This window comes from Oncorhynchus keta, chromosome 8, assembly GCF_023373465.1.
Source record: "Oncorhynchus keta strain PuntledgeMale-10-30-2019 chromosome 8, Oket_V2, whole genome shotgun sequence".
In the NCBI taxonomy this organism is placed as follows: domain Eukaryota; kingdom Metazoa; phylum Chordata; class Actinopteri; order Salmoniformes; family Salmonidae; genus Oncorhynchus; species Oncorhynchus keta.
This window is the reverse complement of record NC_068428.1, coordinates 5,460,745-5,486,475: the sequence shown is the minus strand read 5'-3', so window position 1 is coordinate 5,486,475 and position 25,731 is coordinate 5,460,745. Positions and strand designations below refer to the sequence as shown.

Here is a 25,731-nt window from a genome sequence, read left to right as displayed (position 1 = left end):
CTTGCTAGTTTACTTTTGTACATTTGCAATATGTTTAACCTCATAGTCCACCAATACCGGATCCGGGTTCGTGACTACGGCTCAAGCTCATTAGCATAACGCACAATGCGAAAAAATATTCCTAAAAATATTTAACCTCCACATTAACAAGTAAAATAGCTCAAATGAAAGATAAACAAGTTTATCTACCCAGCAAGTCAGATTTCTAAAATGTTTTACGGCGAATATAGCACATATTTATGTCAAACCACCACCACAGACAGCTCATTTGCATAGCCAAGTAGGAAAAAATATGCAATCAACAAACGCAGGATTAAAAGAAATCATTTCACTAACCTTTTGAAATCTTCATCAGATGACAGTAATATAACATGTTACACAGTACATTCATTTTTTTTTCAATAATCTGCAATATATATCCATAAATCTCTGTTTACAATGATGCATCGTTCAAAAAATGCTACTAAAATGTCAGGAGAAATGCCGATAGCTCCGGCAGATAACGTCAGCTAACAAGGAATACACATCATAAACTTTGACTAAATATGCATGTTTTACATATGTATAGGAACACTTCTTCTAAATGCAATCGCTGTGTTACATTTATTTTTAACGTTACAGGTTGCGTTCACTAGGCTATACTAGGAGTCGGCGCTCCAAAATTAGCATTATCGCTCCTCTATCTTGGAGTCGACAGAAACCCAAATTTACCACATAAATATTCCCTTACCTTTGCTGTTCTTCCATCAGAAGACCTGGAAGGGATTATACTTACCAAACCAGCGTTTAGTTTAAGTCTGTGTCTTTCGGTTCTCAAAATATCCACATTTCGGTCTAAATGTAGGCAAAATTCAAGTGGATGCGCACCAAAACGTTGAAATTACATATGTCGAGTAAACTTGTCAAACTATGTTCATAATTAAGCTTTAACATGTTATAAAGGTGCACAGAAATCGTGAGGACGAACAGAAACACACACGTCATTTAATCGATCCTGAAGAAAATACATCACCCGGCCAGAGCGCGCGTAACAGTCACCTTTTTTTTCGCTTGGCCGAGAGGTTTCGGCTCGCTCAAACTCCCGTGAGCGCGCAATTCTCACAATGAGAAGCCCCATTGAAAGCAGGCTTCGCGCTGAACACGTACAGACTGTTCCCAGAGCGGTAGCTGTTTGGGAAGTGCGTGTGAGATGACGTCAAAGTTGGGCCAACTTTTTCCATGACAAGAGAGCATTTGGGAGAATGCATGCCCTGAGAGTTCTGCTTTACATAGAGACAAAATTTAAACGGTTTTAGAAGCTTTAGAGTTTTCTATTCGATAATATTTTTTATATGCATATATTAGCAATTTTGGGGAAAAATATTTTCAGTTTACTATGGGCACGCACTTTCTCCAACAGGGGCAGTATAGAGCAAGAGTTCTAAGAGGTTAAACAGAGAGGGACCATCACCAAAATGGCATTCTGAAATCAACACCAACGAGCGATGGAGAGGAACCAGAAACACTGCCCATCCCGAGTTCATCGAGCCAGTCAATTTCGCATTTCTGTAGAATTTTTGAGCATGACTAATTCGTGATGGTAAATGCCTATTGAAACATATTGCGCATGCACAGGCGTGCACCTGGTGATTGGAACGTGTTACCAGGAGCACATTTTTCAAATGGTTTTTAAATGCCATTACGGGGTAGCAAGATGTCCACGGTTGGGTAGGGAGCACCCCCCACCCGTGTCCATCCAATTTGGATGTTTTTCAAAAAAATCGTTAAACAACAGTCCCACTTCTCCCTCATCATACATGACAAATAGACCATCTAGGTTGATTCATGGCTTAACAGTGCTATATATCATTTTGGCAGTATAAATGCCTTTTGGACATGGTTCACTGACTTTTGGGTTTGTAAACCGACTTCCATTGATCGTACATGGCAAATGGACATAACACTCTGATTTGGCACTTTCAAATCTTTCATATTGCATTTGGACATTTATTATGGCATTTGGCCAAAAAGAAAAGTGACTTTTGACTTCCTATTTAATCATATTGTAAGTCGCTCTGGATAAGAGCGTCTGCTAAATAACTTAAATGTAAATGTAAATATTGCAAATTGACAAAACATATGCCTTATGCACAAGTAAAAAAAAATAACAAAATAAATTATAATAAAATATGAATAAAGTATGTTGATACAGTTCTTATACATGTGTAATTGACACAAATCGAAAGAATTTCAAAAAACGGTTTTGGAAGTTTTTGGAAATGTATTCAGTTTTTCAAATTTGCAATATGAAAAATCACGATGGCGCGCACTCGCCATATGTTGGATTTTTGGAGTGTTACACTTGGCATTTGCAATATGGCATTTGCAATCAACTTTGAATGAAATGATGCCGAATTGAGTGGTATTGGACACCGTGTATATGGTTCGTACAGTGCCAATGACTTCCATTCATTTTTGTACATTTCAGGGGGGTGTTCCCTTACATTTTGATCACCACCTGCTTTCCATATTCACTACAGCTACACTACTATCCTCACCACCTGCTTTCCATATTCACTACAGCTACTACCCCCCCCTCATTCAGTAACCCGGGCATCAGACCCAATGGAAGCTCTTCGACCTCCCGCCTTCCTTCCACTCAGTCAATCATGACGAACTTGGTGCAGATTGTATTAGAAAGTATTGGAAGGCCTTTGTCAAGTCTCTTTTAACTCCTTAGTCTCACTCTCAACACACTTTTTTTGTTTTGTTTTGTTTTTGGATTTCATGTCCTTCCATACAGTGCATTCAGAAATCATTCAGACCTCTTGACTTTATCCACATTTTGTTACTTTACTACAGCCTTATTCTAAAATGGATTAAATAGTTTTTTCCCCCAAATCTATCTACACATGATACCCCATAATGGCAAAGCAAAAACAGATTTTTATCAATGGTAGCATGTGTATAAAAAATAAACTGAAGTATGTAATAAGTATTCAGACCCTTTACTCTGTGCCTTTTTTAGGTGCCTTTTTGGAAAACTCCAAGTGGGCTGTTACAGTTGAAATCGGAAGTTTACATACACCTTAGCCAAATACATTTAAATTCATTTTTTCACAATTTCTGACATTTTAATCCTAGTAAAAATTCCTTGTCTTAGGTCAGTTAGGATCACCACTTTAGAATGTGATACGTCAGAATAATAGTAGATTGATGTATTTTAGCTTTTATTTCTTTCATCACATTCCCAGTGGGTCAGAAGTTTACATACTCAATTAGTATTTGGTAGCATTGCCTTTAAATTGTTTAACTTAGGTCAAATGTTTCGGGTAGCCTTCCACAAGCTTCCCACAATAATTTGGGTGGATTTTGGCCCATTCCTCCTGACAGAGCTGGTGTAACTGAGTCAGGTTTCTAGGTACCCTTGTTCGCACACACTTTTTCAGTTCTGCCCACAAATGTTCTATAGGATTGAGGTCAGGGCTTTGTGATGGCCACTCCAATACCTAGACTTGTTGTCCTTAAGCCATTTTGCCACAACTTTGGAAGTATGCTTGGGGTCATTGTCCGTTTGGAAGACCCATTTGCGACCAAGCTCTAACTTCCTGACTGATGTCTTGATGATGATTTTACTTCAATATATCCACATAATTTCCCTGCCTCATGATGCCATCTATTTTGTGAAGTGCACCAGTCCCTCCTGCAGCAAAGCACCCCCACTGCATGATAATGCTAACCCCGTGCTTCACGGTTTGTATGGTGTTCTTCGGCTTGCAAGCCTCCCCGCTCAGGACCTGAAGCAAGGATATGCATTTTCTTGATACCATTTGAAAGGAAAAACTTTGAAGTTTGAAAATGTGAAATTAATGTCGGAGAATATAACGTAAAAGCTAAACCAAACCAATCCCCCCCCAATCTTTGAAATTTAAGAGTAGATTTAGACAGCGATTCTAGGTGTAATTTAGTTGTTGTCCACAAGATGGCAGCAGTGTGTGCAAAGTTAGACTGCCAGGAGTTTGCCAAAATGTGCCGAAGTCGTCAATTTATACATCTTTAAAGACTTTTTAATCATAGCTCATTAACAGCTCTCATACATATGTCTAGGGTCAGAACTATTTTACAGACCAGATTCTCCACAAGCCAGCTAACTACAGTGTTTTTCCCCTAACATTGTACATATGGCTTTTTCCCCTTCCAATAAGCTCTGTCCCACCCACAGTCTTTTGGCTACAACATTTTATTTTAAGGCCTAATTGCGTCCCACCTGGAAAATAATCGATGTTAGGGGAAACACTGTAGTACGCCGACTTGCAACGGAAAAATCTAAAGGAGCGTTTTTTATTGAACTAGTCCAGTTAGTCCCTCCCCTTTTCTGTCCATTTTCTTCCATTTGCTGCCTAATGAACACAAGCCTATATTCCCCCTTAATGCATACTGGATGTTGGTGTGAGGATCAAAACACTGTGGCTGCCACCCATGTGGCACCCCAATCCCTCGGGCTCCCGAGTGAAGCAGCGGTCTCAGGTACTGCATCTCAGTGCTAGAGACGTCACTACAGACCCTGGTTCCATCCCAGGCTGTATCACAACTGGCCGTGATCGGGAATCCCGTGGGGCGGCGCACAATTGGCCCAGCGTCATCCGGGTTAGGGGAGGGTTTGGCTGGGTTAGGCCTTCTTTGTAAATAAGAAGTTGTTCTTAACCTTTATTTAACTTGGCAAGTCTGTGAAATAAATACAAATAAATTGTGTACTACTCTTGACCACGGCCCAATATAGCGACTATGGTGCCATTTGGAATGCACCCACTATCTTAGAAAGCATTGTGTCCTGGGGGAGGCTCCTAGTTTACAGTAACTAGGCCAGTAGGAACGGGCAGGAAACATCAATAAGGAAGAACCTGCAATTCTCAGGCTGCATTTTAATTGTGTATTAATGATTTCTCTCTCCCACTCTAGGTTGCGGTGGTGAAGATGAAGAACACAGAACGCGTTTACGCCATGAAGATCCTGAACAAGTGGGAGATGCTGAAGAGAGCCGAGGTAAGGATCATACTGTAGTGTCCAATCTCCAATTGAAAGCTATAAATAGAAGAGCTAGAAGGTATATTCCAAGTCAAGGTCCTGTGCTGGATGTAGTTTTATTTATATGTGATAGAGAAGAGCCATTTCTGCATACTGATTTGTGCTCCCAATAAGTGCTCAAGGCTTCATTTTCAATACACTTGTATTTGTTATGGATCCCCATTAGCTGCTGCCCTCTTCCTGGGGTCCAGCAAAATTAAGGCAGATTATACCAATTTAAAATCATTACAATGCATTCACAGATTTCACAACACACTGTGTGCCCTCAGGCCCCTACTCCACCACGACCACATATCTACAGTAATATATCCACATGTCTGTGCCTGTTTGTGTTTCTTCACAGTCCCTGCTGTTCCATATCGTGTATTTTTACCTGATTTTAAAATCTGATTCTACTGCTTGCATCAGTTGCCTGATGTGGAATAGAGTTCCATGTCGTCATGGCTCTATGTAGTACTGTGCTCCTCCCATAGTCTGTTCTGGACTTGGGGACTGAAGAGACCTCTGGTGGCATGTCTTGTGGGGTATGTATGGGTGTCTGAGCTGTGTGCTAGTAGTTTAAACAGACCGCTCGGTGCATTCAACATGTCAATACCTCTCACAGATACAAGTAGTAATGAAGTCAATCTCTCCTCCACTTTGAGCCAGGAGAGATTGACATGCATATTATTAATATTTGCTCTCTGTGTACATCCAAGGGCCAGACGTGCTGCCTAGTCAAGGGCCAGACGTGCTGCCTAGTCAAGGGCCAGACGTGCTGCCTAGTCAAGGGCCAGACGTGCTGCCTAGTCAAGGGCCAGACGTGCTGCCTAGTCAAGGGCCAGACGTGCTGCCTAGTCAAGGGCCAGACGTGCTGCCTAGTCAAGGGCCAGACGTGCTGCCTAGTCAAGGGCCAGACGTGCTGCCTTGTTCTGAGCCAATTGCTATTTTCCTAAGTCCTTTTTTGTGGCACCTGACCACACGACTGAACAGTAGTCAAGGTGTGACAAAACTAGGGCCTGTAGGACCTGCCTTGTTGATAGTGTTAAGAAGGCAGAGCATCACTTTATTTTAGACAGACTTCTTCCCATCTTAGCTACTACTGCATCAATATGTTCTGCTTAAATGACTACAGACCCCTAGCACTCACGTCCGTAGCCATGAAGTGCTTTGAAAGGCTGGTAATGGCTCACATCAACACCATTATCCCAGAAACCCTAGACCCACTCCAAATTGCATACCGCCCAAACAGGTCCAAAAATGATGCAATCTCTATTGCACTCCACACTGCCCTTTCCCACCTGGACAAAAGGAACACCTATGTGAGAATGCTATTCATTGACTACAGCTCAGCGTTCAACACCATAGTGCCCTCAAAGCTCATCACTAAGCTAAGGATCCTGGGACTAAACACCTCCCTCTGCAACTGGATCCTGCACTTCCTGATGTGCCTCCCCCAGGTGGTGAGGGGTAGGTAGCAACACATCTGCCACGCTGATCCTCAACACTGGAGCCCCTCAGGGGTGTGTGCTCAGTCCCCTCCTGTACTCCCTGTTCACCCATGACTGCGTGGCCAGGTATGACTCCAACACCAAGTTCAGACGACACAAGTGGTAGGCCTGATCACCGACAACGAATGGACAGCCTATAGGGAGGAGGTCAGAGACCTGGCCAGGTGGTGCCAGCATAACATCTTATCCCTCAACGTAACCAAGACTAAGGAGATGATTGTGTACTACAGGAGAAGGAGGACCGAGCAGGCCCCATTCACATTGACGGGGCTGTAGTGTCCACATCACCAACAAACTAGACAGTCTTGAAGAGGGCACGACAAAGTCTATTCCCTCTTCAGGAAACTAAAAAAAATTGGCATGGGTCCTCAGATCCTCAAAAGGTTTGACAGCTGCACCATCGAGAGCATCCTGACTGGTTGCATCACTGCCTAGTACGGCAACTGCTCAGCCTCCGACCGCAAGGCACTACAGAGGGTAGTGTGTACGGCCCAGTACATCACTGGGGCTAAGCTGCCTGCCATCCAGGACCTCTACACCAGGCAGTGTCAGAGGAAGGCCCTAAAAAATGTTCAAAGACCCCACCCCAGTCATGGACAGTTCTCTGCTACTGTAAATCATGCAGCGTGTTGTGTCAAGATCACAGATTTTAGAGTAACAACAAATGTCAGTACATATGCGTCTTACATCGGCTGAAAGCTTCAATTTTTGGTAATATAACTGCACTGTCCAATTTACAGTAGCTATTACTGTGAGAAAATGCCATGCTATTGTTTGAGGAGAGCTAACAACAAAACACTTTGTTCAACGCGAAAGGTTTGATAAATTCACCTCTGAAGGGGAAATGTGTACTTGCATTAACAAGTCTTGAGAAGTTGCTTCAATATACCCACAATTTCCCTACCTCATGATGCCATCTATTTTATGAAGTTTACCGGTCCCTCCTGCAGCAAAGCAGCCCCACAACACGATGCTGTCAACCATGCTTCACGGTTGGGATGGTGCTCTTCGGCTTGCAAGCCTCTCCTTTTTCCTCCAAACATAACAATGGTCATTATGGCCAAACAGTTCGATTTACTTTTTCATCAGACCAGTGGACATTTCTCCAAAAAGTACGATATTTGTCCCCATGTGTAGTTGCAAACCGTAGTCTGGCTTTTTTTAATGGCGGTTTTGGAACAGTTGCTTCTCCATTGCTGAGTGGCCTTTCAGGTTATGTCGATGACAGAGGAGGGGCAAAGATGGGGTTTTTAGTGACTGCGAGGATGTGGGTTTTAGTGACTGAGGAGGAGGGTCAAAGATGTGTTTTTTAGTGACTGAGGAGGAGGGTCATTGTGTTTTTTAGTGACTGAGGAGGAGGGTCATTGTGTTTTTTAGTGACTGAGGAGGAGGGTCATTGTGTTTTTTTAGTGACTGAGGAGGAGGGTCATTGTGTTTTTAGTGACAGAGGAGGAGGGTCATTGTGTTTTTAGTGACAGAGGAGGAGGGTCATTGTGTTTTTAGTGACTGAGGAGGAGGGTCATTGTGTTTTTAGTGACAGAGGAGGAGGGTCATTGTGTTTTTTAGTGACTGAGGAGGAGGGTCATTGTGTTTTTTAGTGACTGAGGAGGAGGGTCATTGTGTTTTTTAGTGACTGAGGAGGAGGGTCATTGTGTTTTTTAGTGACTGAGGAGGAGGGTCATTGTGTTTTTTAGTGACTGAGGAGGAGGGTCATTGTGTTTTTTAGTGACTGAGGAGGAGGGTCATTGTGTTTTTTAGTGACTGAGGAGGAGGGTCATTGTGTTTTTTAGTGACTGAGGAGGAGGGTCATTGTGTTTTTTAGTGACTGAGGAGGAGGGTCATTGTGTTTTTTAGTGACTGAGGAGGAGGGTCATTGTGTTTTTTAGTGACTGAGGAGGAGGGTCATTGTGTTTTTTAGTGACTGAGGAGGAGGGTCATTGTGTTTTTAGTGACTGAGGAGGAGGGTCATTGTGTTTTTAGTGACTGAGGAGGAGGGTCATTGTGTTTTTTAGTGACTGAGGAGGAGGGTCATTGTGTTTTTAGTGACAGAGGAGGAGGGTCATTGTGTTTTTAGTGACAGAGGAGGAGGGTCATTGTGTTTTTAGTGACAGAGGAGGAGGGTCATTGTGTTTTTTAGTGACTGAGGAGGAGGGTCATTGTGTTTTTAGTGACAGAGGAGGAGGGTCATTGTGTTTTTAGTGACTGAGGAGGAGGGTCATTGTGTTTTTAGTGACCGAGGAGGAGGGTCATTGTGTTTTTTAGTGACTGAGGAGGAGGGTCATTGTGTTTTTTAGTGACTGAGGAGGAGGGTCATTGTGTTTTTAGTGACCGAGGAGGAGGGTCATTGTGTTTTTTAGTGACCGAGGAGGAGGGTCATTGTGTTTTTTAGTGACCGAGGAGGAGGGTCATTGTGTTTTTTAGTGACCGAGGAGGAGGGTCATTGTGTTTTTTAGTGACCGAGGAGGAGGGTCATTGTGTTTTTTAGTGACCGAGGAGGAGGGTCATTGTGTTTTTTAGTGACCGAGGAGGAGGGTCATTGTGTTTTTAGTGACTGAGGAGGAGGGTCATTGTGTTTTTAGTGACAGGAGGAGGGTCATTGTGTTTTTTAGTGGCTGAGAGGAGGAGGGTCATTGCGTTTTTAGTGGCTGAGGAGGAGGGTCATTGTGTTTTTTAGTGGCTGAGAGGAGGAGGGCCATTGTGTTTAGTGACTGAGAGGAGGAGGGCCATTGTGTTTTTAGTGACTGAGAGGAGGAGGGCCATTGTGTTTAGTGACTGAGGAGGAGGGTCAAATGTGGTTTTTAGCGACTGAGGAAGAGGGTCAAATGTGGTTTTTAGCGACTGAGGAAGAGGGTCAAATGTGGTTTTTAGCGACTGAGGAAGAGGGTCAAATGTGGTTTTTAGCGACTGAGGAAGAGGGTCAAATGTGGTTTTTAGCGACTGAGGAAGAGGGTCAAATGTGGTTTTTAGCGACTGAGGAAGAGGGTCAAATGTGGTTTTTAGCGACTGAGGAAGAGGGTCAAATGGGTTTTTAGAGAGGAAGAGGGTCAAATGTGTTTTTAGCACTGAGGAAGAGGGTCAAATGTGGTTTTTAGTGAGGAAGAGGGTCAAATGTGGTTTTTTTTCCTCAGCGACTGAGGAAGAGGGTCAAATGTGGTTTTTAGCGACTGAGGAAGAGGGTCAAATGTGGTTTTTAGCGACTGAGGAAGAGGGTCAAATGTGGTTTTTAGTGAGGAAGAGGGTCAAATTTTAGCGACTGAGGAAGAGGGTCAAATGTGGTTTCTTTTATATTAGGTTGACTGAAAGAAAAAACGAACAGGTTGGAGAGCCCAGAATTCTTACTGGTTGGTAGGTGATCAAATACTTATGTCATGGAAGAGGGTCAAATGTGGTTTTTAGCGACTGAGGAAGAGGAGGGTCAAATGTGGTTTTTAGCGACTGAGGAAGAGGAGGGTCAAATGTGGTTTTTAGCGACTGAGGAAGAGGAGGGTCAAATGTGGTTTTTAGCGACTGAGGAAGAGGAGGGTCAAATGTGGTTTTTAGCGACAGAGAGTAGGAGGAGGGTCAAATGTGGTTTTTAGCGACTGAGAGTAGGAGGAGGGTCAAATGTGGTTTTTAGCGACAGAGTAGGAGGAGGGTCAAATGTGGTTTTTAGCGACTGAGAGTAGGAGGAGGGTCAAATGTGGTTTTTAGCGACTGAGAGTAGGAGGAGGGTCAAATGTGGTTTTTAGCGACAGAGTAGGAGGAGGGTCAAATGTGGTTTTTAGCGACAGAGTAGGAGGAGGGTCAAATGTGGTTTTTAGCGACGGAGGAGGAGGGTCAAAGATCGGGTCTTTAATGACAGAGGAGGAGGGTCATTGATGTGGTTTTTCAGGAATACCTCATTCAGACTGACCTGTATGAAATTGACATTTTTTAAAATAGTCTTTTACTGTTTCCAATTCTCTGTTGATCCACATTTGTTTGTGTGTCTGCTCGCCCTTGTGTGCATGAAAGTAGGGAATATGTCATAGCTGACCCCTCGATGTCATTGTTTCCTACACAGACTGCGTGTTTCCGCGAGGAGAGAAACGTTCTAGTGAACGGAGACTGCCAGTGGATCACCACCCTCCACTACGCCTTCCAGGATGACAACTTCCTGGTAACAGCTTTACACACACGATGTTCTTCTATCCTCGTGGGGACCTAAAGTACATTTTCATTCAGAATCCTATTTTCCCTAACCTAAACCCCAAACCCATACCCTAACTCCTAAACCTAACCACTAAACCCTTAACCTAATTGTAACCCTGAACCTAAAATAGCCTTTGTCCTCATGGGGATATGGGAAATGTCCCCACAAGGGAGTTTTGTTTCTTGTTTTACTATCCTTGTGGGGACATTTGGGGATTTTAGTTCCCCACAAGGATAGAAGAACCAACACACACACTTGTGTATAGTCTGTCTGGTTGTGCAGTATCTGTGTGTGTTTATGTATACAGTGTATTCAGAAAGTATTCAGGCCCCTTCACTTTTTCCACATTTTGTTCTGTTACAGCCTCATTCTAAAATTGATTGTATTTTTTTCCCTCATCAATCTACACACAATACCCCATAATGATAAAGCGAAAACAGTTTTTTTTTGGCGAAATTATTAAATATTAAAAACAAATACCATAATTACATACAGTGGGGAGAACAAGAATTTGGTACACTGCCGATTTTGCACGTTTTCCTACTTACAAAGCATGTAGAGGTCTGTAATTTTTATCGACGGGCCTGGACATGCGCTGGCTTGAGCAGGGGGACCTTGCGTGCGCTGCAGGATTTTAATCCATGACGGCGTAGTGTGTTACGAATGGTTTTCTTTGAGACTGTGGTCCCAGCTCTCTTCAGGTCATTGACCAGGTCCTGCCGTGTAGTTCTGGGCTGATCCCTCACCTTCCTCATGATCATTGATGCCCCACGAGGTGAGATCTTGCATGGAGCCCCAGACCGAGGGTGATTGACCGTCATCTTGAACTTCCCTCATTTTCTAATAATTGCGCCAACAGTTGTTGCCTTCTCACCAAGCTGCTTGCCTATTGTCCTGTAGCCCATCCCAGCCTTGTGCAGGTCTACAATTTTATCCCTGATGTCCTTACACAGCTCTCTGGTCTTGGCCATTGTGGAGAGGTTGGAGTCTGTTTGATTGAGTGTGTGGACAGGTGTCTTTTATACAGGTAACGAGTTCAAACAGGTGCAGTTTATACAGGTAATGAGTGGAGAACAGGAGGGCTATTTAAAGAAAAACTAACAGGTCTGTGAGAGCCAGAATTCTTACTGGTTGGTAGGTGATCAAATACTTAAGTCATGCAATTAAAATGCAAATGAATTAATTAAAAATCATACAATGTGATTTTCTGGATTTTTAGATTCCGTCTCTCACAGTTGAAGTGTACCTATGATAAAAAGTACAGACCTCTACATGCTTTGTAAGTAGGAAACACTGCCGATTTTGCAGGTTTTCAAATACTTGTTCTCCCCACTGTAAGTATTCAGACCCTTTTGCTATGAGACTCTCAATTGAGCTCAGGTGCATCCTGTTTTCATTCATACCCAAGAAGACTCGAGACTGTAATCACTGCCAAAGATGTTTCAACAAAGTACTGAGTAAAGGGTTTAGATGCTTATGTAAATGTGACATTTCAGTTTTTATTTTATTTGAATAAATCCATGTAAATGTGAAATTTCAGCTTTTTTATTTGTATGAATCCATTTTTTGCTTTGCCATTATCTCTGCAATACCTGGTGATGGACCACTGTGTTAACACAATATAACCTGTCTCTCCTCTGTAGTACCTGGTGATGGACCACTGTGTTAACACAATATAACCTGTCTCTCTGTAGTACCTGGTGATGGACCACTGTGTTAACACAATATAACCTGCCTCTCCTCTGTAGTACCTGGTGATGGACCACTGTGTTAACACAATATAACCTGTCTCTCCTCTGTAGTACCTGGTGATGGACCACTGTGTTAACACAATATAACCTGTCTCTCCTCTGTAGTACCTGGTGATGGACCATTGTGTTAACACGATATAACCTGTCTCTCTGTAGTACCTGGTGATGGACCACTGTGTTAACACAATATAACCTGTCTCTCTGTAGTACCTGGTGATGGACCACTGTGTGTTAACACAATATAACCTGCCTCTCCTCTGTAGTACCTGGTGATGGACCACTGTGTTAACACAATATAACCTGCCTCTCCTCTGTAGTACCTGGTGATGGACCACTGTGTGTTAACACAATATAACCTGTCTCTCCTCTGTAGTACCTGGTGATGGACCACTGTGTTAACACAATATAACCTGCCTCTCCTCTGTAGTACCTGGTGATGGACCACTGTGTTAACACAATATAACCTGCCTCTCCTCTGTAGTGCCTGGTGATGGACCACTGTGTTAACACAATATAACCTGTCTCTCCTCTGTAGTACCTGGTGATGGACCACTGTGTTAACACAATATAACCTGTCTTTCCTCTGTAGTACCTGGTGATGGACCACTGTGTGTTAACACAATATAACCTGTCTCTCCTCTGTAGTGCCTGGTGATGGACCACTGTGTTAACACAATATAACCTGTCTCTCCTCTGTAGTACCTGGTGATGGACTACTATGTGGGCGGTGACCTCTTGACCCTGCTCAGTAAGTTTGAGGACCGTCTCCCAGAGGACATGTCCAAGTTCTATGTGGCAGAGATGGTGCTGGCCATCCACTCTATACACCAACAACACTACGTCCACAGGTAAGAGGGATGTGTGTCACTGATATATAGAATGGCAGATCTCTCTCTGGAAGTGTTGAAAAGAGGTGAATGTGAATCTGTAACAGGTACAGAGTAGGCAGATCTCTCTCTGGAAGTGTTTGAAGAGAGGTGAATGTGAATCTGTAACAGGTACAGAGTAGGCAGATCTCTCTCTGGAAGTGTTGAAAGGAAGGTGAATGTGAATCTGTAACAGGTACAGAGTAGGCAGATCTCTCTCTCTCTCTCTGGAAGTGTTGAAGAGAGGTGAATGTGAATCTGTAACAGGTACAGAGTAGGCAGATCTCTCTCTGGAAGTGCTGAAGAGAGGTGAATGTGAATCTGTAACAGGTACAGAGTAGGCAGATCTCTCTCTCTGGAAGTGTTTGAAGAGAGGTGAATCTGTAACAGGTACAGAGTAGGCAGATCTCTCTCTGGAAGTGTTGAAGAGAGGTGAATGTGATTCTGTAACAGGTACAGAGTAGGCAGATCTCTCTCTGGAAGTGTTGAAGAGAGGTGAATGTGATTCTGTAACAGGTACAGAGTAGGCAGATCTCTCTCTGGAAGTGTTGAAGAGAGGTGAATGTGAATCTGTAACAGGTACAGAGTAGGCAGATCTCTCTCTGGAAGTGTTTGAAGAGAGGTGAATCTGTAACAGGTACAGAGTAGGCAGATCTCTCTCTGGAAGTGTTGAAGAGAGGTGAATGTGAATCTAACAGGTACAGAGTAGGCAGATCTCTCTCTGGAAGTGTTTGAAGAGAGGTGAATCTGTAACAGGTACAGAGTAGGCAGATCTCTCTCTGGAAGTGTTTGAAGAGAGGTGAATCTGTAACAGGTACAGAGTAGGCAGATCTCTCTCTGGAAGTGTTGAAGAGAGGTGAATGTGAATCTGTAACAGGTACAGAGTAGGCAGATCTCTCTCTGGAAGTGTTGAAGAGAGGTGAATGTGAATCTGTAACGGGTACAGAGTAGGCAGATCTCTCTCTGGAAGTGTTTGAAGAGAGGTGAATGTGAATCTGTAACAGGTACAGAGTAGGCAGATCTCTCTCTGGAAGTGTTGAAGAGAGGTGAATGTGAATCTGTAACGGGTACAGAGTAGGCAGATCTCTCTCTGGAAGTGTTTGAAGAGAGGTGAATCTGTAACAGGTACAGAGTAGGCAGATCTCTCTCTGGAAGTGTTGAAGAGAGGTGAATGTGAATCTGTAACAGGTACAGAGTAGGCAGATCTCTCTCTGGAAGTGTTTGAAGAGAGGTGAATCTGTAACAGGTACAGAGTAGGCAGATCTCTCTCTGGAAGTGTTGAAGAGAGGTGAATATGAATCTGTAACAGGTACAGAGTAGGCAGATCTCTCTCTGGAAGTGTTTGAAGAGAGGTGAATGTGAATCTGTAATAGGTACAGAGTAGGCAGATCTCTCTCTCTCTCGAAGTGTTGAAGAGAGGTGAATCTGTAACGGGTACAGAGTAGGCAGATCTCTCTCTGAAAGTGTTTGAAGAGAGGTGAATGTGAATCTGTAACAGGTACAGAGTAGGCAGATCTCTCTCTGGAAGTGTTTGAAGAGAGGTGAATCTGTAACAGGTACAGAGTAGGCAGATCTCTCTCTGGAATTGTTGAAGAGAGGTGAATGTGAATCTGTAACAGGTACAGAGTAGGAGTAGTACCACTAGACTACCTGCCGCCCCAGTGTGTCTGTGTCTGTGCGAGTACGGCACAGTACTTCACCGGGACCAAGCTTACTGACATCCAGGACCTCTATACCAGGCGGTGTCAGAGGAAAGCCCTAAAAATCATCAAAGACACCCTAGTCATAGACTGTTCTCTCTGCTACCGCATGGCAAGCGGTACCGGAGCGCCAAGTCTAGGACCAAGAGGCAGCTTCTACCAGAGAGAGGAAGGGTCTGGTACCATTTCGATCTGTAGTCCTTTTCCCTTAGCCCCTACCCATCTGAATGGGATAGATACGTGTAATTGCCAACAATGCGGCAAAAGTAGGCTTTCCAATTGGGCTAAGTGGAGCCTTCTGCAAATTGCTATTCCCCCTATGGCATCCTTTCAGATTTGGGAACACTGGAGGGGCCAGGGACCACAATGGAATGTGCCGTATTAGACTGTGATGTACTGCAGTGAGATAGAGGGGGAAATGGAGGGAGAGGTACAAGATTAATCCACGGAGGGAGGGTGGGATAGATGGGGAACGATGAGAGGGGGAGAAAGAGATGAAGTGTGAGAGAGGGGGAGCGATAGAACAAGAGAATGAAAGTGTCGGGGGAAGCCTACTTTCTCTCTGTGACACACACTCCGACACACTTGCTGACTCACACACTCCAAAACAAACACACATACTGGAGCTGGGACTATAAACCGAAAATGATTCACTGACTTTACCGATCAGATATCAGGAGAAATGTGAAGTTTTGAAAATAAATACATTTACGAGTATGAGTGATTGTTAACCCTTTACACTTGTACCTGTACACGGGGTGAAAATGGCAGATTTAGCACTAATATGCCCTTAAATTGGAATGTAGAGGCTGTACAGTAATTGTCAGTGCTCTGGCTCTGACTGACAACCGCTCTGAATTTGAGCACCTCGCGTGACAGGAAGTTGTCCCCATCCCTCCCTGTAATTGGACAACTTTTTGCAATTTTTTGTTGTCTGAGGGAAATACTGTAAATGAAGATGACTCAATGTATTTTGAAAGATGAGACGTTGACGATTATAATAAACACCTCTTTGATGTCATGAAAGCGAGTCCAAATATGCATTTCACGTTTCCAATTCGTAAATCTCCTGTTGAATACAGTGTAAAATGTTTATGATCTCTATGTTCGATGCACAGTTCCAGGATTACGTCATACCCTAGATTGTTCTGAACACAATTATTGCGAAGACAATTTGCCGCGGCACACGTACCTGAATGCACTCATGACTCCTTTCTCTCCGCACCGACATCTGTTTCTCTGAATTGCCTTGTGAAAGCCTGACACTGTTAAGATTGTATTTTATGACTTAACGAGTCATGTTGGCAATAGAATAAGCTTTCAAATCATGGTCACCTGAACCATATTATGATTTCTAATGGACCGTTTTTGGATTGTGTAAACAACAACAGGAATTGTGTGATGGCGAGGATGCAGGGCTGTGTGTTCCAAGGGAAACGACTACATGTTGTTCCTGAAAGGCAAAGCAAGGAGAGCTCAAAAAGTAGCTTCTAGTTAACTTTTTGTCAAGTCATAAAAGTGCATTGAAATTGCTTAGGATCTGTGCACACTTTGGAGAGGTGTATGGCCACTTGGAGACACCAGTTTGTCCTCACCCTCAAACACTTAATTGTTTTGGTCTTATTGCACCTACAGTTGAAGTCGGAAGTCTACATACACTTAGGTTTGAGTCATTAAAACTAATTTTCAACCACTCCACAAATGTCTTGTTAACAAACTATAGTTTTGGCAAGTTGGTTAGGACATCTACTTTGTTCTTGACACAAGTCATTTTTCCAACAATTGTTTACAGACAGATTATTTCACTGTATCACAATTCCAGTGGGTCAGAAGTTGACACACTAAGTTGACTGCTTTTAAACAGCTTGGAAAATTCCAGAAAATGATGTCATGGCTTTAGAAGCTTCTGATAGGCTAATTGACATCCTTTGTGTCAATTGGACATGTACCTGTGGATGTATTTCAAGGCCGACCTTCAAACTCAGTGCCTCTTTGCTTGACATCATGAGAAAATCAAAAGAAATCAGCCAAGACCTCAGAAAAAAATGGTAAACCTCCACCAGTCTGGTTCATCCTTGAGAGCAAATTCCAAATGCCTGAAGGTACCATGTTCATCTCTACAAACAATAGTACGCAAGTATAAACACCATGGGATCACGCAGCCGTCATATCGCTCAGGAAGGAGATGCGTTCTGTCTCCTAGAGATGAACGTACTTTGGTGCAAAAAGTGCAAATCGATCCCAGAACAACAGCAAAGGACCTTGTAAAGATGCTGGAGGAAACCGGTACAAAAGTATCTATATCCACAGTAAAACGAGTCCTATATCGACATAACCTGAAAGGCCGCTCAGCAAGGAAGAAGCCACTGCTTCAAAACCGCCATAAAAAAGCCAGACTATGGTTTGCAACTGCACTTGGGGACAAACATGGTACTTTTTTGGAGAAATGTCATCTGGTCTGATGAAACAAAAATAACTGTTTGGCCATAATGACCATCGTTATGTTTGGATGGAAAAGGGGAGGCTTGCAAGCCAAAGAACACCATCCCAACCGTGAAGCACGGGGGTGGCAGCATCATGTTGTGGGGGTGCTTTGCTGCAGGAGGGACTGGTGCACTACCCATCATGAGGGAGTAAAATTATGTGGATATATTGAAGCAACATCTCAGTCATGTAGTTAAAGCTTGGTCGCAAATGGGTCTTAATGGACAATGACCCCAAGCATACTTCCAAAGTTGTGGGAAAATGGCTTAAGGACAACAAAGTCAAGGTATTGGAGTGGCCATCAAAGCCCTGACCTCAATCCTATAGAAATGTGTGAGCAGAACTGAAAGTGTGTGCGAGCAAGGAGGCCTACAAAGCTGACTCAGTTACACCAGCTGTGTCAGGAGAAATTGGTCAAAATTCACCCAACTTATTGTGGGAAGCTTGTGGATGGCTAGCTGAAACGTTTGACTCAAGTTAAACAATTTAAAGGCAATGTTGCCAAATACTAATTGAGTGTATGTAAACATCTGTCCCGCTGGGAATGTGATGGAAATAAAAGCTGAAATAAATAATTATCTTTACTATTATTCTGACATTTCACATTCTTAAAATAAAGTGGTGATCCTAACTGACCTAAGACGGGGAATATTTACTAGGCCTAAATGTCAGGAATTGTGAGTGGATTTGGCTAAGGTGTATGTAAACTTCCGACTTCAACTGTATCCCACATTTTCCAGGAATATTCTTAACATGTTACTGAATGTATCCAGAGTATTTTCAGATTTCCTTATCAACAAATGTCACATAAAATCAACCGTGGTAATGTTTGGATTCAGTCGAGTCGGGTGTAAAGGGTTCATGGGAAAAGTGATGGCTCCAACCATCATGGTAGTTGTTTTAAAGGATAAAATAACTGTGAAATTAGAAGAGGACAAACACCACCTTACACTTAGTTTGTTCTCTCCTCTAATGGTTGTGTGAATGAGTGTATCAATACACAATCATAAACTTGATATTGTGTGTGTGTGTGTGGCTTATTAGTTTGCATTGGGCTTGTTGCGTTTCGGTGTTTATGCCGTGCCCATTGTGCCCAGCATGGTGCCAGGATTAGTACAACAGAGGGCAGTGCCAGGGAGCGGGAGTAGAGGGGGAACGGGAGAGAGAGGGACGGTGGATAAACAATGACGAGCTGTTCAGCTCAGATAGCCACCCGGGAGAGAAATGTTGAGGGGAGGGTGTGTGTGTGTATTGAGCCGTACATTTTATCTGATGCACTTTTTAAGGTGCTCTTTAAGACAATGTCACAATCATATACAGGGCTATATATTGGTGGAAAGGAGATGCACATGGCCAATCCTAACCATTTCTGTCTCTCTCTCTCTCTCTCTCTACCCCTCTCACTCTACCTCCTCCAGAGATATCAAGCCAGACAACGTGCTGCTAGACATGAACGGCCACATCCGGCTGGCCGACTTTGGCTCCTGCCTGAAGATGATGCAGGATGGCACGGTCAGTCACACACACAGGTTTAGCCAATAAGTTGGAATCTGCCTCAGGTGGAAACCGCTCCACTTGCTGCCCCACCACCATTGATTTTGATGCCGAGCTGAGGAGCTACACACAGCATGGTTAAAAGAACACACTGAACAGCACTGGCACTGCAAACTGCTTCCAGAGGGAGCCACTGCTAGGAAACAATACAGATCATCAGCTTCTCAGCTCTTCGTGGGACTGGTTTTTGCAGGGCCTGGTCATCACGGTCGGAGTAGTACGCCATGGACAGGTAGACACATGAAGGGGTACAGCTCCAGATTGAGGGAGGATGGATGCAGCACTGGGTCACCTACAGTGCAGTGCCCCTGGAGCAATGTAAAGCTCTCTAAACACATAGGACTTGAAGCCTCTCTTTCTCTACACATACCAGCACCCTTTAGCTCCAATAGACAGGAAATCACTATGCTTCTACTACTGTATGTGTGTGTCACGTGTACACGTGTGACAATGACATAACCCCACAGGCTATGCCTCATCTTCAAAACACGTCACAAGCGTAGAATGCAGTTGAATATACAGAAGTTTAGGCTTTTTTTTCTCACTGACTGACCCTGTGTCCCAAATGGCATCCTTTTCCATATACAGTACACTGCTTTTGACCAGAGCCCTTTCTTGTTTACAAGAAAGCGTCACGTTCGGGTGATGCATACACATCCCGGTACCAAAAAGCTCTGTAGTCCTTGACCAACTTAAGTGAGTGGGTGATGACCATGAAAACAAGCGTGACTGCTTCTGGCTTTATCTAGCTCTATTTGGGATATTTTACCTCGCTAACTTGCTAGGTAATCAATCCTCCTCTGACATATGTGATAATCTAGTTGCATGTGATTGTATCCCGTGCTTGGTAAACAGAGGTTTCTGATGAACTGCGCTCGCTACTTTTCATGACGGGCCGGTAAATGGGTCTATAGGGGATAGGGTGATATTTCGTGAGATTAGTCAGGTCAACGCTTTAGTCAGGTCAATGAGGAGTGGCTTACAGTAAATACTTCCAACTATAGAAATACAATGACTAGAGATTACAGTAGATTCTAATTATTTACATACAACAAGGACAATGACTAGAGATTACAGTAGATTCTAATTATTTACATACAACAAGGACAATGACTAGAGATTACAGTAGATTCTAATTATTTACATACAACAAGGACCTGAACAATCTTAAAGAGAACTAGTACCACAAGTAGAAGCCACATTCGAATGTAACAGCCTTGTGCAGCAGCAGCACTCCGGGTGAAGTTTTCCCTAGGAACAGATCTAGGATCAGCTTCCCTTCCCCCAATCTTAACCATTTGTGGGGGAAATGCAAAATCGATGCACGGTCAGCGTCTAGGGGCAACTTCGCCCTACTGCAGCAACAGCAACTTTAGTCCGATGCTCACCAACGAGGGCATATCTAAAGAACAGTTGACACACACACACTTTCACACTGCACAGCAGCTAACATCATCCAGTTTTAGTCGATTCAAATGGTAATGGTGGCTATATAATCTGATTTGGGTGTCATAAGGGGCTTCACTTAGTGTCTTTTTCACAGAACCTGATTAACTCACAACAAGAAATATGCTCAATTTAGGTTTAGCCAGTAAGTGTCTATTATATTTTTAATCAGTGTTGTTTAAAGTTGGAATCTGCCTTAGGGGGAAACAGTGCCACCACCGTTGTTATTGTTGCCGAGCTGAGGAGCATCGCTCAGCATGGTAAAAATACCCTCCAAGGATGCTCAAACCTCTCCCCAAGCTTCCTCTGACTTTGCAGTTTCCTCCATTTCCCACAAAGCCACTCAGGATTCTGTTCTCTGAGCCACTGGGCAGCACCATGCAATAGGAGAAATGTGATGGACCCTCCTGTTAAATGACACATTTCTCCATGTAACAACATAGAAACAAAATGATCAATGGCTCATTCAAGAAAATACAGTCTCCCTCTTTGACATGGGCCAGTATTGAAATCTGGCATGTGCGATATACATTTTTGCGTTCTAAAAGTAATCTTCCTATTAACTTCTGGTCTCGTGAGAGTGGCTTTATCACAATGCTATGTCGTACCAGCTGTATTTCTGCCTGCGTAGACGACAAGGGCTCATGATACACATGAAATGACCCGGAGAATTGATAGAACATGCTCAGAGAAGCCCCCAAAATATATATAATTCAAAATGGGTGAATCTTTCCTTGAAGGTCTGACTATATGCCTTTAGTCTCTAAACTTCTTACACAAAGCTTAACGGCAGTCCAAGCCGTGTATGCAATGTCAAATTACCATTAAACTTGATTAAAAATCAAAGTAGCTCAGGAGTGGCGTAATCTGTCTAGGAATCAAGCTCTTCATTTTTTATTAAGATTTGTCTCCCTCTTAAAAACCTAGCATCTGTAAATAAAAAGTAAATGACGTGATATGCCGAGCGCCCTCAAATTTCAGCGGGTGTAAAATGGAAAGAAGGCCTGCATCCCAAATGGCACCATATTCCCTACTACAGTGCCTTGCAAAAGTATTTACATTTACATTTACATTTAAGTCATTTAGCAGACGCTCTTATCCAGAGCGACTTACAAATTGGTGCATACACCTTATGACATCCAGTGGAACAGCCACTTGCATCTAAATCTTTTTTTTTTTTTTTTTTTTGGGAGAAGGGGGGTGAGAAGGATTACTTACCCTTACTTACCCTATCCTAGGTATTCCTTGAAGAGGTGGGGTTTCAGGTGTCTCCGGAAGGTGGTGATTGACTCCGCTGTCCTGGCGTCGTGAGGGAGTTTGTTCCACCATTGGGGGCCAGAGCAGCGAACAGTTTTGACTGGGCTGAGCGGGAACTGTACTTCCTCAGTGGTAGGGAGGCGAGCAGGCCAGAGGTGGATGAACGCAGTGCCCTTGTTTGGGTGTAGGGCCTGATCAGAGCCTGGAGGTACTGAGGTGCCGTTCCCCTCACAGCTCCGTAGGCAAGCACCATGGTCTTGTAGCGGATGCGAGCTTCAACTGGAAGCCAGTGGAGAGAGCGGAGGAGCGGGGTGACGTGAGAGAACTTGGGAAGGTTGAACACCAGACGGGCTGCGGCGTTCTGGATGAGTTGTAGGGGTTTAATGGCACAGGCAGGGAGCCCAGCCAACAGCGAGTTGCAGTAATCAAGACGGGAGATGACAAGTGCCTGGATTAGGACCTGCGCCGCTTCCTGTGTGAGGCAGGGTCGTACTCTGCGGATGTTGTAGAGCATGAACCTACAGGAACGGGACACCGCCTTGATGTTAGTTGAGAACGTCAGGGTGTTGTCCAGGATCACGCCAAGGTTCTTAGCGCTCTGGGAGGAGGACACAATGGAGTTGTCAACCGTGATGGCGAGATCATGGAACGGGCAGTCCTTCCCGGGAAGAAGAGGAGCTCCGTCTTGCTGAGGTTCAGCTTGAGGTGGTGATCCGTCATCCACACTGATATGTCTGCCAGACATGCAGAGATGCGATTCGCCACCTGGTCATCAGAAGGGGAAAGGAGAAGATTAATTGTGTGTCGTCTGCATAGCAATGATAGGAGAGACCATGTGAGGTTATGACAGAGCCAAGTGACTTGGTGTATAGCGAGAATAAGAGAGGGCCTAGAACAGAGCCCTGGGGACACCAGTGGTGAGAGCGCGTGGTGAGGAGACAGATTCTCGCCACGCCACCTGGTAGGAGCGACCTGTCAGGTAGGACGCAATCCAAGCGTGGGCCGTGCCGGAGATGCCCAACTCGGAGAGGGTGGAGAGGAGGATCTGATGGTTCACAGTATCGAAGGCAGCCGATAGGTCTAGAAGGATGAGAGCAGAGGAGAGAGAGTTAGCTTTAGCAGTGCGGAGCGCCTCCGTGATACAGAGAAGAGCAGTCTCAGTTGAATGACTAGTCTTGAAACCTGACTGATTTGGATCAAGAAGGTCATTCTGAGAGAGATAGCGGTAGAGCTGGCCAAGGACGGCACGCTCAAGAGTTTTGGAGAGAAAAGAGAGAAGGGATACTGGTCTGTAGTTGTTGACATCGGAGGGATCGAGTGTAGGTTTTTTCAGAAGGGGTGCAACTCTCGCTCTCTTGAAGACGGGAGGGACGTAGCCAGCGGTCAGGGATGAGTTGATGAGCGAGGTGAGGTAAGGGAGAAGGTCTCCGGAAATGGTCTGGAGAAGAGAGGAGGGGATAGGGTCAAGCGGGCAGGTTGTTGGGCGGCCGGCCGTCACAAGACGCGAGATTTCATCTGGAGAGAGAGGGAGAAAGAGGTCAGAGCATAGGGTAGGGCAGTGTGAGCAGAACCAGCGGTGTCGTTTGACTTAGCAAACGAGGATCGGATGTCGTCGACCTTCTTTTCAAAATGGTTGACGAAGTCACCTGCAGAGAGGGGGGGGGGGGGATTCAGGAGGGAGGAGAAGGTGGCAAAGAGCTTCCTAGGGTTAGAGGCAGATGCTTGGAATTTAGAATGGTAGAAAGTGGCTTTAGCAGCAGAGACAGAGGAGGAAAATGTAGAGAGGAGGGAGTGAAAGGATGCCAGGTCCGCAGGGAGGCGAGTTTTCCTCCATTTCCGCTCGGCTGCCCGGAGCCCTGTTCTGTGAGCTCGCAAGGAGTCGTCGAGCCACGGAGCGGGAGGGGAGGACCGAGCCGGCCTGGAGGATAGGGGACATAGGGAGTCAAAGGATGCAGTAAGGGAGGAGAGGAGGGTTGAGGAGGCAGAATCAGGAGATAGGTTGGAGAAAGTTTGAGCAGAGGGAAGAGATGATAGGATGGAAGAGGAGAGAGTAGCGGGGGAGAGAGAGCGAAGGTTGGGACGGCGCGATACCATCCGAGTAGGGGCAGTGTGGGAAGTGTTGGATGAGAGGGAAAAGGATACAAGGTAGTGGTCGGAGACTTGGAGGGGAGTTGCAATGAGGTTAGTGGAAGAACAGCATCTAGTAAAGATGAGGTCAAGCGTATTGCCTGCCTTGTGAGTAGGGGGAAGGTGAGAGGGTGAGGTCAAAAGAGGAGAGGAGTGGAAGGAAGGAGACAGAGAGGAATGAGTCAAAGGTAGACGTGGGGAGGTTAAAGTCGCCCAGAACTGTGAGAGGTGAGCCGTCCTCAGGAAAGGAGCTTATCAAGGCATCAAGCTCATTGATGAACTCTCCGAGGGAACCTGGAGGGCGATAAATGATAAGGATGTTAAGCTTGAAAGGGCTGGTAACTGTGACAGCATGGAATTCAAAGGAGGCGATAGACAGATGGGTAAGGGGAGAAAGAGAGAAAGACCACTTGGGAGAGATGAGGATCCCGGTGCCACCACCCCGCTCACCAGAAGCTCTCGGGGTGTGCGAGAACACGTGGGCGGACGAGGAGAGAGCAGTAGGAGTAGCAGTGTTATCTGTGGTGATCCATGTTTCCGTCAGTGCCAAGAAGTCAAGGGACTGGAGGGAGGCATAGGCTGAGATGAACTCTGCCTTGTTGGCCGCAGATCGGCAGTTCCAGAGGCTACCGGAGACCTGGAACTCCACGTGGGTCGTACGCGCTGGGACCACCAGATTAGGGTGGTCGCGGCCACGCGGTGTGGAGCGTTTGTATGGTCTGTGCAGAGAGGAGAGAACAGGGATAGACAGACACATAGTTGACAGGCTACAGAAAAGGCTACGCTAATGCAAGGAGATTGGAATGACAAGTGGACTACACGTCTCGAATGTTCAGAAAGTTAAGCTTACGTAGCAAGAGTCTTATTGACTAAAATGATTAAAATGATACAGTACTGCTAAAGTAGGCTAGCTGGCAGTGGCTGCGTTGTTGACACTACACTAATCAAGTCGTTCCGTTGAGTGTAATAGTTTCTACAGTGCTGCTAATCGGGGCTAGCTGGCTAGCTAGCAGTGTTGTTTACGTTACGTTGCGTTAAAAGAACGACAATAGCTGGCTAGCTAACCTAGGAAATCGCTCTAGACTACACAATTATCTTTGAAACAAAGACGGCTATGTAGCTAGCTACGATCAAACAAATCAAACCGTTGTACTGTAATGAAATGAAATGAAAATGTGATACCAACTGTGGAGCGAAGCGGAATGCGACGGGTTGTTGTTGGCTAGCTGTTAGCTGTTGGCTAGCTAGCAGAGTCTCCTACGTTAAGGACCACAAATAGCTGGCTAGCGAACCTCAGTGAATTAAGATAATCACTCCAAGGCTACACACACTAAACTACACAATTATCTTGGAAACAAAGACAGCTATGTAGCTAGCTAACACTAGACTAATCAAGTCGTACAGTTGAGTGAATAGCACTACAGTGATGCTAATCTGTGTGCGTTAGCTAGCGCTTGCTAGCTCCTGGGCGAATAGCAGTGAAGGCTACGTTAGGGCGACGAAATACGATAATTATGCAATTATCTCTGATACAAGGACGGCTATGTAGCTAGCTAAGAAGAATTGCTAAGATTAGACAAATCAACCGTTGTACTATAATGAAATGTAATGAAAAAGTTATACAACCTGCAGAGCGAAGTGCGAATGCGACCGCTCGCTCCAACCCGGAACCGGGTTGTTGCATTAAACCTGTAATTTAAATAGATTTTTATTTGGATTTCATGTAATGGACATGCACAAAATAGTCCAAATTGGTGAAATAAAAAAATTACTTGTTTCAATAAAATCAAAAAATTGAAAAGTGGTGCATGCATATGTATT

The 25,731-nt window shown here is 44.5% G+C and overlaps 1 protein-coding gene across 4 annotated transcripts in view; it reads left to right on the top strand.

Moving 5' to 3' along the window:
• The first annotated feature begins 4,938 nt into the window (after positions 1 to 4,938).
• Positions 4,939 to 25,731, top strand: part of LOC118386739 (serine/threonine-protein kinase MRCK beta-like) — a 96,354-nt gene continuing 75,561 nt past the window's right edge. For all 4 annotated transcript variants that reach the window (XM_052523412.1, XM_052523410.1, XM_052523409.1 and 1 more), the window contains exons 1-4: positions 4,939 to 5,022; positions 10,597 to 10,692; positions 13,176 to 13,324; positions 18,945 to 19,038. In XM_052523412.1, coding sequence (XP_052379372.1) covers positions 4,954 to 5,022; positions 10,597 to 10,692; positions 13,176 to 13,324; positions 18,945 to 19,038 — 408 coding nt within the window. In that variant the 5' untranslated portion in view covers positions 4,939 to 4,953. The remainder of the gene's footprint in view (positions 5,023 to 10,596; positions 10,693 to 13,175; positions 13,325 to 18,944; positions 19,039 to 25,731) is intronic.